The sequence below is a fragment of the Phalacrocorax carbo genome, chromosome 3, assembly GCF_963921805.1.
Source record: "Phalacrocorax carbo chromosome 3, bPhaCar2.1, whole genome shotgun sequence".
Lineage (NCBI taxonomy): Eukaryota > Metazoa > Chordata > Aves > Suliformes > Phalacrocoracidae > Phalacrocorax > Phalacrocorax carbo.
Window position 1 is genome coordinate 7783247 of NC_087515.1, and position 13883 is coordinate 7797129.

Here is a 13883-nt window from a genome sequence, read left to right on the forward strand (position 1 = left end):
TCAGTGTACAAAGTTAACTGTATGTATTGGTGTAATTAAAATAATGGTGTGTTAATTGAGGGCTTTTTAGTGTACTGTTTCCTGCAAAGAATCAAGAAAATAATTTGAAGCTTTATACATCTGGATATTAGTTATTTATCAAGAAATTAACTGAAGTGCCTAATACAGTAAAGCACATTAGCATTTGTTCTAGTTAGTCATAAGTTTATTACTTTATTTTGTCAAGGGAGACAAATGCCCAACATCCATTTTGTGTTAGCAGCAGGCAGGTACTAAATCCTCAGATATTTTGGCCTAAATGATTCTTGAAAATGCACACAGCTGTAAATTTCATGGGTTATTTTAAAGTATTTTAAAAATCTAATACTTTGAGGAATGGTTTTCACTACTCTTTGATGACATCTCTTTCTGTATTTTTAAGTACCTTGTTTTGTGGTGAATGGGAACCAAATTAATCCACTCCTAACCTTTGTATGTAATGCAGCATTCATGCCCAGCAAAGCCAAACAAGAATGTAAATCATGGATTATTTGTAAAATGTTGCCAAGCTCATGCTGCCATATCTATAAATCAAAAGTTAAGTTTCATAATTTATTTTTTTTAACCAAATAGCTATCTGCCAAGCACAAATCATATGTGCTTCAGATAGATCGGTGGTTACAAATTTTCTCTCCCCTTCTCTCCTTCTTAAAATTATATATGGAGATTTTCTTCAGGGGCTGTGGGGTGTTACTTGGCAGCCTGCGATAATCTGCTTCCATCTGGCTTTTCTACAGGAGAAAAGGTGATGCAGGATGATGAGTTCACCTGTGACCTCTTCCGCTTCCTTCAATTGCTTTGTGAAGGACATAATTCAGGTTTGTGGGCAGGCTGCCAGTCAGCTAAGCCAAGGCGATGGTAACTAAAGAGAAAAGCTCTTCACTGCTGCAGGTTTGGCAGCCTGCGTAAAATATTATGAAAGGTGGAGTAGCTGCTAGACTGTACATGAAAGGAAAATATTTACGTGTAGTTAAATGGCCAGGTTTTTTAATCAGCTTTATCTTTGTAGAAAAGAGAATGGTTTCCAAAATGATAAGTTTTGGATCTTGACCTACTAGGGAAGGTAAATTTATGTAGGAAAATGTACACGGTTTATAACTTTTAGTCAGCGTCCGAGCAAAAATACAACAGGAAGCTACATTTATTGTTCTTTGGCATTTGTATGCTTTCTGGTGTGTGCTGTTTGGCACAATGGGAGTTAGAACTATGTGAAATTAAAGCAACATACACAATACCTTTCTTGAAGAAGTAGCATCTCTTTTAAAAATACAAAACTAAATAAAACACATACACGATATTAAGTGTATTTTTATTATTAAGTACATTTCCTTGTGTTCTTTGTGTCATCGTTAGGGAAGACAAAAGGATCTTTTTTTTAGCCGTTGGACATATTTATGACTTTGTAATCAGGAATTTTATAATTATGCGATTCAATTTTGCTTTTGCTTAACAAAATACATGCTAGGTGTAATTATGTTGATATTGATGGAGTTCTAGAGGTGGAAAACTAGCCATAAATGAGATGAAAATAAGACCAAGTTAAAGTTGTGCAGATGAGCCAGCTAATCCAGCTTCTAACTTCAGAAGTTCACCGGTATGTGATCTCTGCAATAAAATGCTGAAACTCTTAAAAGGGTTTGTTGCCAAGAGAAAAAAATGCTTTCCTTTAAGCTATACTTTCCCAGATCATGTTAGATCAGTGTTAGGTCAGAATTCATTTGCAGGAGTAGATTTGTAAGTCTTTAACACTTAAAAAAAAATAAATTAAATTTTTATTTGAATCTTTAGATTTTCAGAATTACCTGAGAACTCAGACTGGTAACAACACAACTGTTAATATTATCATTTCCACTGTGGATTACTTATTAAGAGTACAGGTAGGTTACTTTATATACTAATATACTTTATATACTAATTAAGTAGATGACAATAACAACAATACTATATTTACCTTATTTACAATATTTACCATATGTACCTTATTTATTTATTTCATTTATTTTCATAACAAAGCATGAGTTTGTATGTGGAGACTCCGAATTTCTTATCTTCTCTGGAATTTCCTTCAGCAATACATGGTTTGCTGCCACCTGTTTACAGCAGAATCAATCATTCACTGTTGATTCGACAAAATCAATCAATTCGTCCTTATCACAGAATGTTCATTAGAGGAGCACATTTATTTGTCATGACATTGTTCTGGTCACTGTAGCCCAGGTTAATAAGAAAGGCTGCAATTCTCTGCTGGTCACAGTTCTTTAAGAGTTGTTATTTTGTACAGAGAGTCAAAGGTGACAAAAGTGTGAAAGACTGATTTCAGCCGTTACATGCAAGAATGCAATGGAGTCTGTTAACCAACGAGAGCAGGCAGAAGGTAGATATGTGCTAAGTGTATCAGTGAATACATTAGCCAGTTGTCGACTGACACTACCCTGTGACTGAAGTGCGTTTCATATTATTCAAGTTAAGCTTCAGCCGGCTGCTTTTTCATCTGTGTTCTGATTTAGTCTGAACACTGGGCTGCTGTATGGGTAGTCATGGGATGGCATGGAGTGAAGCAGAACAACAGCACATCATTTTCTAAGGAGGAAGAAAAAAAAGGCAAAAAGAAAAAAACAACATCAGGCTACACTAAAAACGCTTCAACTCTCTAATTTGAATTATCTCCCTAATCTTAAATATGAAAACATTACATTGTCACACCCCAGTAGAAAGTAATGAAGAAAAAACTCTAATTTGTTTCTAGATTGGAGCATGTGAAAGACATGAAAATATATTTTGTGATAACTGTTAATCATTTTTACCTATTATTCTCATCTTTCTGAAAATCACTGTGCAAGATAATATGTTTTGTTGTTTGTTTTTTTTTTTTTTTTTTAATTTATCTATTTGTTTTCCCTTTAGCCATTTATTCATTGGGTCTGAGAATTCCAGATGTTCAAAATTGGTATTTTTTTAAGTTTCTGCTGTTATCAACATTCCTTTTTATCCTCATGCATTCTGTAGAAGTTGTAAGGCCAAATACAATGATTTTTATTCCATTGCTTACTTTGTTGAAACTTTAACAAGCTCGCCTTTGGGGAAGACGGAAGAGGAATCATGCACACAAAGCAACATTCGGTCTCACTATTGACTAGATGCCAAGCGCGCAGTATAAAGAGAGATTGTTTAATGAACGGCGTGCAGCATGGTAGTACTACTGAGTACTCCTTCTCAGAATGCAGACAGTTGTATTTCTAAGAGCAGAGACCAACAGATCTAATTTTTTTTGTTTTAGGTTTGCTGTGGGGGATTTTAATTATTTATTTCAGTTTATTTGTTTTCCTATCGATTCCCTTGAGACGAAACTACAATCCTTGAAGTTATACTTGAGACTCGTTGGGGGGGTCATTTCAAACCTTTATGAACTAAATACTTTTTAAACCCAGAATGCCATCTAATGTTATTTTTCTTATCTTGATGAATAACTGGTTAGAGGCAGTTTGATTGCATAATCTTTTTATGCTTCTCACAACTGCTTTTTAGGAATCCATTAGTGATTTCTATTGGTATTATTCTGGCAAGGATGTTATTGATGAACAAGGACAACGAAATTTTTCCAAAGCCATCCAGGTTGCAAAACAAGTTTTCAATACTCTTACGGAGTATATCCAGGTAAATTAGTTTCATTGGAATCTTATGTATTTGAAAGAAAATTAATCATACTTTTGACATGAAGAAGTAATGTAGCTAGATGTAACCTAGACAGAACAATAATATAGATGCATTTATGCATCAACATTATTTTAATGCATTTATTTATGTAGGAAATGAAGTTTTGAAATATATATATAGCTGTCACTACTCCTTTGGAATCTTAGCAATTTAGTAAAATTTACAGTTATTAGTAAATAATCATCCTTTGGTTGTATATAAGGTAGCAGAGCTTTTTGTTTTGTTTTGTTTTTTAATTTGGCCTAGACTGCAGCAGTGTTATCCACTTTAAAGTCTTCCTTGCTAATCCATTAAGGAACTAAGGTCAAAGCAAGCCATAGTTGCTGTTTCGTCAACAGAACATTAGATTGTGTTTTATTTCAGGAATAAGGCTGTTTTAAGGAATCAATGCTGTGTTTGAAATACTGAAGTCACATGTTTAATTTGAGAATTATAGAGATACACCTGAGGTGGACTCAGCGATAAACGAGATTGGGATCAGTTCTGTCAAAATAACAATATAGCAGTTCTTCCATGATAGGTTAGGAATTCAGTGGAATTTAATTCTTAATTAATGCACTGCCTGTATATCTTCCTGATTTTGTTGAGGCTCTTGCAAATTAACTCTGTTTTTATTTTTTGTTGTTGTTGTTGTTGTTGCCTGAAAAACAGGGGCCGTGTACTGGGAATCAGCAAAGTTTGGCACACAGCAGGCTGTGGGATGCTGTAGTTGGTTTTCTTCATGTGTTTGCCCACATGCAGATGAAGCTGTCTCAGGTATCTTTTTGTTTCACTTTTTCATTTTTAAGTTACTAACTTTTATGTAAAAGATAAACAGACTTGTTAATGTGTTTGAGGCATTAATAACAACAGTTAATAGGGGAAATATGAGGAAAATTAAGAGGCAGAGGTGATAAAATACAGTAGAGTTGAGGGAGTAAATTACACAATTGTAGTAGGTATGGATAGCAGGCCTGTAATTGGATTACTGGCCACAGGCACAAAGCCGATTAGATCAAGCTGCAAATGAAACATATCACAGATATTCAGAAAGGACCAACCAGTTCCTGTTGTTCATACCAAAGTTCTGTCACAGTACTTTCTGCAATTTCCATGAGCCTTTTATGAAGGACCCATCTTCATTGATGTGTCTTGCACCAAGCCTGAGTTCATCATTATTGAACCCTACTTCAACATGTCTGCATCTAAGCCTTTTCTAGTCTTTGTAGAGAAAAAGTCATCAGACATTAGAATGGGTGAATTGCTTTTGGATGTGAGTACCCATTTCATAAACTATAGAAATAGTTTAGGGGACTGGCATAGACAGCTCTTTAGGGGGTTAAAATTAGGTGAGAAGAATCCTATCCTTAAGCAGTGCATTTTTTCAACTTCTTACCTTTTTAAAAGAATTGCAAATCTTAATTGAGCATAGTGATTCTAAATTTTTTACAGAATTTGACATTCTCAGAGAAGAGTGTCATAAGCTTGTAAAGATTTTAGTTGCTGTTAAGGAATACAGCTCTGAAGGCTCTGAGGTTTTTAGATTTTATTATTTAGCTTCAACTGTATCCTTGTAAGTATTTGCATAAACTAGTCTCGCTCAAATGATTTTCCTCTCTGCTCTTGAGACTTAATGGCTGAAAGTAGGCTGATTGCTTAGGTCTGTAGACTTTGTGCAACAGGTACGCTTCTCATTCTTTATGGCTAGATAGAGGTCTTCTTCCAGCACATGGCATCACAATGAAACCTGTTTTTCAAGGGTGATACATTGAATTTCTACTGAAGTGTATTTATAACTGCCTGTAGATACTGTCCTGGTTTTTGAACATCTTTGTTATTTTAGGAATTGAAAAAATAATCAATGTTTGTTTGGGTAGGCCGTGTTGGTGGTTATTGTGCTTTCTTCCTGTACCACTAAAGCAACGTGGAAAGCAGCATCTAAGTAGTTACTGATGGCGAGTCAAACACATGGTAGCTATGTGCTGATTGAGAAATACGATGTGGCTATTGGCAAGAATTGTTTTTACAGTAATGACAAGTTTATGCTCTCAGCTGTGCCTGAAGTAGCTTCACAACATCTTTTAATTACTGCATCTAGAAAATAATGATACTCATCCTGTCACTTCAGAGAGAGCCAAGAAGCTTTGCACAAGATGCACTGTAGTGTGTGGAATTACTCATGCTATTCTGTGAGATGACAGAAACAAGGTCTACTCCAACTGTATGATAAATAGTGATGGTGTTTTTCTCTTGTGTGGAGCTCAAGCTCTTGGCTTTTGGAAGGTCCTTTAGGGGGCCAGTAGAGCCTTGGGAAAGACCAGAGTAGATGTGGGCTGTTTTATTAGTTTATATTTATTGAAAGAATATATTAATAAGATTTTCAGATTCTGTTGAAATACTAGTTTTCAAAGGCATAGAGTGTGGCTAAATGGATTTGTAAGGAGTTGCCATATGGCTGTTGTCTGTAAGAGGGGCTTGCCTAGGCTAAGTATTTGGTTTTTGTTTTAAGTTGGGAGTTTCCAGAGTACTTTCGGAGAATATTTGAAACAAGATTTAAATAGGAACAAAACTAAATCACTGTTTTGCTTAGCATTTTTTGGTTCTTTGTTTTGTTTTTTTTTCCATTTTCATTCTCTACTCTTGTACTGGGAAGCAACAAGGTAATATTGGTCATACTTCTTAAGAAATCTCTGTAAGGCAGAAAATGAAAATAAAATTTTCAATCTAACTGAATAAAGATAATCCAGGATGTAAGCAACTTTTGAAGTTTCCGTTATAAATCTTCTAAGACAAATCAATTAGAAATCTTCGTTTCCAACTTGTGCCATTTTCAATCCAAGATCCATATTGCCATAAAGTACCTTGAGTTTGTTGTACTAATCACTGAAGTCCAACAATGCTCGAGTATGCCTTATGGGCGGCATGATGCAGCAATGTATCACTGAGGAAGAAATGTGGTAGAAACAACAAAACTCAGAGGGTCGTGATCAATGGAGCAGAGTCTGGATGGAGGCCTGTCAGTAGTGGTGTTCCCCAGGGGTCTGTGCTGTGTCCAGTCCTTTTCAACATATTCATCAATGACCTGGACGGAGGGACAGAGTGTAACCTCAGCAAGGTGATGATACCAAGCTGGGAGGAGCGGCTGATACACCAGAAGGCTGTGCTGCCATTCAGCGAGACCTGGACAGGCTGGAGAGCTGGGCCCAGGGGAACCTCATGAAATTCAACAAGAGCAAGTGCAAGGTCCTGCCCCTGGGGAGGAACAACCCCATGCACCAGTACAGGCTGGGGGCTGAACTACTGGAAAGCGGCTCTGTTGAGAAGGACCTGGGTGTACTGGTGGACAACAAGGTGACCCTGAGCCACCACTGTGCCCTTGGGGCCAAGGCGGCCAACAGTATCCTGGGGTGCATTAAAACCAGTGTGGCCAGCAGATCGAGAGAGGTTATCCTCCCCCTCTACTCTGCCCTAGTGAGACCACATTTGGAGTGCTGTGTCCAGTTTTGGGCCCCCCAGTTTAAGAAGGACATGGAACTGCTTGAGCAGGTCCAGTGGAGATCTACGAAGACGATCAGGGGACCGGAGCATCTCCCTTATGAGGAAAGGCTGAGAGACTTGGGTTTGTTCAGCCTGGAGAAGACTGAGGGGGGATTTTATCAATAGTCATAAATATCTGAAGGGTGGGTGTCAAGAGGACGGGACTGGACTCCTTTCAGTGGTGCCCAAGGACAGGACAAGGGCAATGGGCACAAGTTGGAACACAGCAAGTTCCAGCTAAACATGAGAAAAATCTTCTTCCCTGTGCGGGTGCCAGAGCAGGGGCACAGGCTGCCCAGGGAGGCTGTGGGGTCCCTTCCCTGGAGACATTCACACCCCACCTGGATGCGTTCCTGTGCCCCCTGCTCTGGGTGTACCTGCTCAAGCAGGGGGGTTGGACAAGATGATCTCCAGAGGTCCCTTCCAACCCCTACCATTGTGTCATTCTGTGAAATTAAGTAGTTGAATAAATCTATCCAGATAGTCTCCAGGCTGAAATCATTGGGAAGCAGAATATTAAACTTGGTAATCTGAATGAGATAAAAGGTGGTTAAAAGAATCAGTATCATGTCTATTTAAGGATATACTAGTGGAACTTTATTAATAAATATTTTGAAACTTTATTTCTAGTTTTCTTTTTCCTAAAAGAAGTGCAGTGGCCTGTAATGAAATCACTCATTTTGAATCATGTTACACTTTGAGCTCTATGTGCTGCTGCCATTATTTTTTTTACAAGTCTTCATAGTTGAAAACTCGATTACACCAACAGCAACGATATTTTATCTGCCTTGAAGCATTACAGAGGCATCACCTGTGAGCTTGACATACCCAGTTATTGCTTTAAATTTTTTCATCACCTTCAGTTTTCACTTTGTCTTTATTAACTTACTGTCTTCTAAACAGATGTTCGTGTAAATGTTTGATCAGGTAAATGTACTGTAAGGAACCAAGCAATTAAATGTATTCACTGTATTACCAGCTTTGACACTACTAGCTTCTTAATTTCTAAGTCTCAAGAAGTCAATAGATATTTTATTTCATTTATTGTGTTCATTATTTAGGATTCCAGTCAAATTGAGCTACTGAAGGAATTAATGGATCTTCAGAAGGATATGGTTGTCATGTTGCTGTCTATGCTGGAAGGTAGTCAAAATTTAATTTGAAATCCTCTTTTACACTTGTTCTAGCAAAATTTTTACCTTTATGAATTTCTTCATCTGAGAAATAATGCTCCATTTTCCTTTGGGTTTTTAATTTTCATGTCCCAATTGTGAGAAGAGTTGTTAGGTTTTAAAGTGAATGGGTGATTTATATAGTATAGTCGATATAGTTTATATTAATTCAGAATGTCAGAATTTTATCAAATCCAGCTCTGGCAAAAGTTTTACTTTGTTTCCATGAACTTGGCTTCTCTTTTGGCTTAGGTGAAAAGCTTTTTACTAATGAAGTTGGAATCCTGAGTTCTAGGAACTGAACCATTTGTCACTCATTTTATTAGCACCTTTACTATATTGTATTTATTTTGGTAATGATCTCAGCCATAAAGAACAGGCTTTGATTTGTCTAGTGAATAAGTTCAAGGTCCTTTATAGCTAGTACCTGAAATTATGATTCCCCAAAGAATGTGAAGAAATATTACTATTGCTTTATCTCCTTTATGGTATTGTGTTAGTGCTTCCAATACTGCACTAACCATAAATACATATAGATGATCCAAAAACCTGTATTTCCGTTTTGGTTCCTACATGTAGCCTATCACATTTATTTTCTTGAGAGAACTGGGAAGGCTGTAAGTGCAGCATAGATTGCAGCGTAGCATGCGTGGCTACTGCTTTGCTTATAGAAGGTCACTGAGAAGCAAAGTAAATTCGTAGTATTATATGCTGTGATTCATGAGTAGCCTACTGAGCGACTCATCCTAACTGACACTAGTTCTGTCTATGTTGCTTTATAGTAAAATTCATTGTATGCCGCCTCAGGTTTAGTACCATTTTAAATGTAACAGATGTCTCTCTGTAGGGCTTGTTAGTTCTTCCTTCCTTTAATGGCAAGTACTTATTCACTTACGTTTTTTCCAAGTCTTAGGCTAGTAAAAGGCTTAGTAAAAGATTTCTGATTTTACTGCTAGCTCTCTTAGGCGAGTGTTAGTCGATAGATTATCACTCCTACTCTTTGATTATTTTACAAGTCATTATTATACACTTCCCTTTGCCAAAATATTTGTTGCCATCAGTATCTCTAACTTCATGTCATCCCATCTAGGTAATGTTGTGAATGGAACTATTGGCAAGCAGATGGTCGATATGCTTGTGGAATCGTCCAATAATGTGGAGATGATTCTGAAGTTTTTCGATATGTTCTTAAAATTGAAGGATTTGACTTCCTCTGATGCATTCAAAGAATACGACCCTGATGGTAAAGGGATAATTTCAAAGAGGGATTTTCACAAGGCGATGGAAAGCCATAAACATTACACCCAGTCTGAAACTGAGTTTCTGCTATCATGTGCTGAAACTGATGAGAATGAGACTCTGGACTATGAGGAGTTTGTGAAACGATTCCATGAACCGGCCAAAGACATTGGTTTCAATGTTGCTGTTCTCCTGACCAACTTGTCAGAGCACATGCCCCATGATACCCGCTTGCAAACTTTCCTTGAACTGTCAGAGAGCGTGCTGAATTATTTTCAGCCTTTCCTTGGACGCATAGAAATCATGGGCAGTGCGAAGCGCATTGAACGAGTTTATTTTGAAATAAGTGAGTCAAGTCGGACTCAGTGGGAGAAACCTCAGGTAAAAGAGTCAAAGAGACAATTTATATTTGATGTTGTAAATGAAGGTGGGGAGAAAGAAAAGATGGAGCTTTTTGTTAATTTCTGTGAGGATACCATCTTTGAAATGCAACTGGCTGCCCAGATCTCTGAGTCAGATCTGAACGAAAGATCAGCAAATAAAGAGGAGAATGAGAAAGATAAGCCTGAGGAACAGGATCCTAGAATGGGTTTCTTCTCACTCATGACCATGAAGTCAGCATTATTAGCTCTCAAGTATAATTTAATGACTCTCATGAAAATGCTCAGCATGAAAAGCCTAAAGAAACAGATGAAAAAAGTGAAGAAAATGACCATGAAGGACATGGTCATGGCTTTTTTTTCTTCCTATTGGAGCATTTTGATGGGCTTACTACATTTTGCTTGTAGTGTCATCCGGGGCTTCTTTCGCATCATATGCAGTTTGTTGCTTGGAGGAAGCCTAGTAGAAGGTGCAAAGAAAATCAAAGTGGCTGAACTATTAGCTAATATGCCAGATCCCACTCAGGATGAGGTGCGTGGAGAAGGAGAAGAGGGGGAGAGGAAGCCAACAGAAGCTGCATTGCCTACAGAAGACTTGGCAGATCTGAGAACTTTATCAGATGAGAGTGATCTACTCTCAGATATATTTGGTTTGGATTTGAAACGAGAAGGAGGACAGTATAAATTGATCCCTCACAATCCAAATGCTGGTTTGAGTGATTTACTGAGCACTCCCTCCTTAGCACCAATGCCTGAGGTGCAAGAAAAAATCCAGGTAACTGTATCTTATTTCTGCTGCAAGTTTCTCCCTTTCATATGTTAAGTATAGTCTTGAAACAAAACTTGCATCTATGTTTTTCTGGGTTTTGTGACATGTTTTTTAAAGAATCACATGTAAGTACTGGTATTTATCCTCTCTTATATCATAAACTTGAATTCCCACAGCCTTCTCTAAGTACATGGTGTTTTGGGTTGCTTTTAATTCAGTGTTAAAACGATTCTTCATTAATGTAAACTGAAGGATCATCTTCTCCCAGGGTTTCAATTGTTTAAAAAACAAAAATGAGCTTAACATTCTTCAATCTGTGTATCCTTTTTACTAACTCTGTACTGTATAATAGTGTTTAGACACTTTTAAAAATCTGAATTCCTGTAGGAGCAGGTGAAAGAAGATGAAAAGGAAGAGAAGGAGGAAACAAAATCTGAACCTGAAAAAGCAGAGTATGTATTACTTAAACCTCAGATCCTACAAAACGTGGTTTGTTTCCCTGAAAAAAAACAGCTTGATTTTTACCTACTTCATCTTTAATTTTGTGTCCATTCATGTTCCACAGTTAGGTTTTTTTTTTAACCATCCTCTACATCCATGCACATTTGCAAGGAAATGCCATGTAAATAGCATTTCTCGGAGATTTTATGAATTTCCCTCTTCCAGCAGCATCCTTTGTAATGTCTATTTAGTCTCTTTTAGAATGCGTTTGATTGACTTTTTCTTGGCAACTCTGAAAGCTAGAAGAAAATCTCTTGGAAAAAGTATAAGAGTACCTGGGTCCAGAGACTTGTTATCCATCAGTGGTAGAGACTGAATCTGGTTTGCCCCTCCCATTTGCTATGACCTGCTTTGAGTTATTTGGATTTTGCAAAATCTTAATTTTCCAATGTAATTTTAATTAATTACAGAGTACTCTTACATCTTTATGAAGACCAAGTGTTAGCATTTGATAAATGATCATTTTAATCTTTTGGGGATATATTAAAGTCTAATGTTAATGAGATACACTCAGAGAAAAATAGTGGAAAGCAAAACATAGTGCTTGGTTCTAACCAGTAAAAAGTATGACACTCCATCCCTGTATTTTATGGTTCCTGATACCTGTATAATTCTGATACGTGTACAGTTCTTGTAGCTGATATGTCACTGTCAAAATTCTAAGTGGGTCCTTAGTCTCAGGCTCTATCCTTATTGCTCTCTTAGGATGACAAACACTTGCCAATAACAAAAATTCTTCTTCCTAATCAGTGCAGCAAATTTCTAACTCAGCCACTATAACTTTGTGAGGGAAAGTCTTGCTGACTTTTGAAGGTCACTTCAGTGCTGATTGCTCCACTTGACTGTGGGTTGCAGTGATACCTGTGTTCTCTGTGAGGAGTGCGGTACCTGGCACTATTAGCTGCCCTGAAGCCACCTCTAACATAAGACAAGCTTTCAAATGAACTTTCAAGTGAAAATTTGTCAAGTGTATTCTAGTAAGAGAAGCACTTAGAACATCGGTTATTCTGTTTGTAGATAGGTACAGAGAAATTAATAATGAAACTTATAAGTTGCCTCTCACTCTGGTTTGGTTTCAAATGGACTTCTGTGATCCTTTCATCTAGCATGCTGTCAGGTCAAATTGACTGCTAACAGTTTATTGGATCATGTGTTTGGAGAAGGCAGCACCCTAACTATGACTTTTTGTAATCAGGCAGCATGGTGATAATCATACATTGAACGCTGTCAAGCTTTCTTATTCCTGTCTCCTCCTGGAGTGGGTACTTATGAACTCCTCAGGAGGGCAGAAATGCAGAATTTAGTCCTTGAGATTTAGCTTGTAAATGCAAGAACCACCAAAGTTTTCTGCAACCTTTGTGGGAACCAGACAGTTCAAGTGCATGAGGTTGGAGGGGAGCACTTAGGCATTCATACGGACATACAGCTGTCAGCTTACAGACATTTGTCAGTGCAAGTATTAGCTGCACAATTATGAAGCAGACCCTCAGGTAATAAGGTTGTCAGATTCTTGATTACCTGCCTCTACCAGTTAGCATCCTCACTTCAAGGTGCCAAACTAGTAAGTTTAATTATCTGTAGACTTAACCAGACTGTCACCCTTGCCAGTGCTTTGGGCTGAAGAGAGATTTGTTTCCTTGTTATTCACGTGTGTGAAGTGCCCAAGTCATGACTACTTGAGCCTTGTGAAAAGATGAAATGGCCTCTTTCAGGGTGTCGTTTCAATTTTTTATTTAGCAATTGTATTAACTTGACATATAATTTTGGCTTCATTTGCTTCCTAAGAGGAGAAGATGGAGAAAAAGAAGAGAAAGCCAAGGAAGACAAAGGGAAACAGAAATTAAGACAACTTCATACTCACAGATATGGAGAGCCAGAAGTTCAGGAATCAGCTTTCTGGAAGAAAATAATTGCATACCAACAGAAGCTTCTTGTAAGCTGTTCTCTAGACTATGTGTTTAGTTGTTGGCAGGGAGGTGTACCACCATATTATTCTGCCAATGTAAAGATAAATTTGCATCTGATGAACTTAATTTTTGTATCCACTGTCACCCGTGAAAAGGACATAAAGGCAAAGGTTTAACTGGAATGTTAGAGGAAAGACACACAAATAACTTAGTAGACAAGATATTAATTATTAGGAAGACAATTATTGTCCAAAACCCAGACCTTCAGAGATGCCTGTCCATCACAGGAAAACAGCCATGCATTTTTATGTGAATAAAATATCCTGAATTTTCACAGCAGCTTGTGAGCCTCTAGGATTTGTCTTTCCTTGAGACGACTTTGGGAAATGACAGGCTCTCCTATAAAAAGAATTTATTAAGATACAATGCTTAGCCTAAAACTCATAAGAAAAGGTGTTACAGATATTTTTGTGAAATATGAAGTTATTATTTGAGAAACTTCTCAAAACTTGTGGAAAATAAGGCTAATTAGAATAGTATAACTCTATCTGAGAATGTCTCAATAAAATACAATATCCCTGAATTTGCTGTATAACTATTTAAAATCCATGCTTTTATTAGCTAGGAGATTCCAGTATGAAATGCA

General features: G+C 37.3%; 1 protein-coding gene across 1 annotated transcript in view; it reads left to right on the forward strand.

Moving 5' to 3' along the window:
* Positions 1 to 13883, forward strand: part of RYR2 (ryanodine receptor 2) — a 437201-nt gene that overhangs the window by 392154 nt on the left and 31164 nt on the right. Inside the window, exons 87-94 of the mRNA XM_064445463.1 lie at positions 777 to 857; positions 1828 to 1916; positions 3565 to 3693; positions 4405 to 4509; positions 8331 to 8412; positions 9532 to 10835; positions 11217 to 11281; positions 13116 to 13263. Of these exons, the coding sequence (XP_064301533.1) occupies positions 777 to 857; positions 1828 to 1916; positions 3565 to 3693; positions 4405 to 4509; positions 8331 to 8412; positions 9532 to 10835; positions 11217 to 11281; positions 13116 to 13263 (2003 nt within the window). The remainder of the gene's footprint in view (positions 1 to 776; positions 858 to 1827; positions 1917 to 3564; positions 3694 to 4404; positions 4510 to 8330; positions 8413 to 9531; positions 10836 to 11216; positions 11282 to 13115; positions 13264 to 13883) is intronic.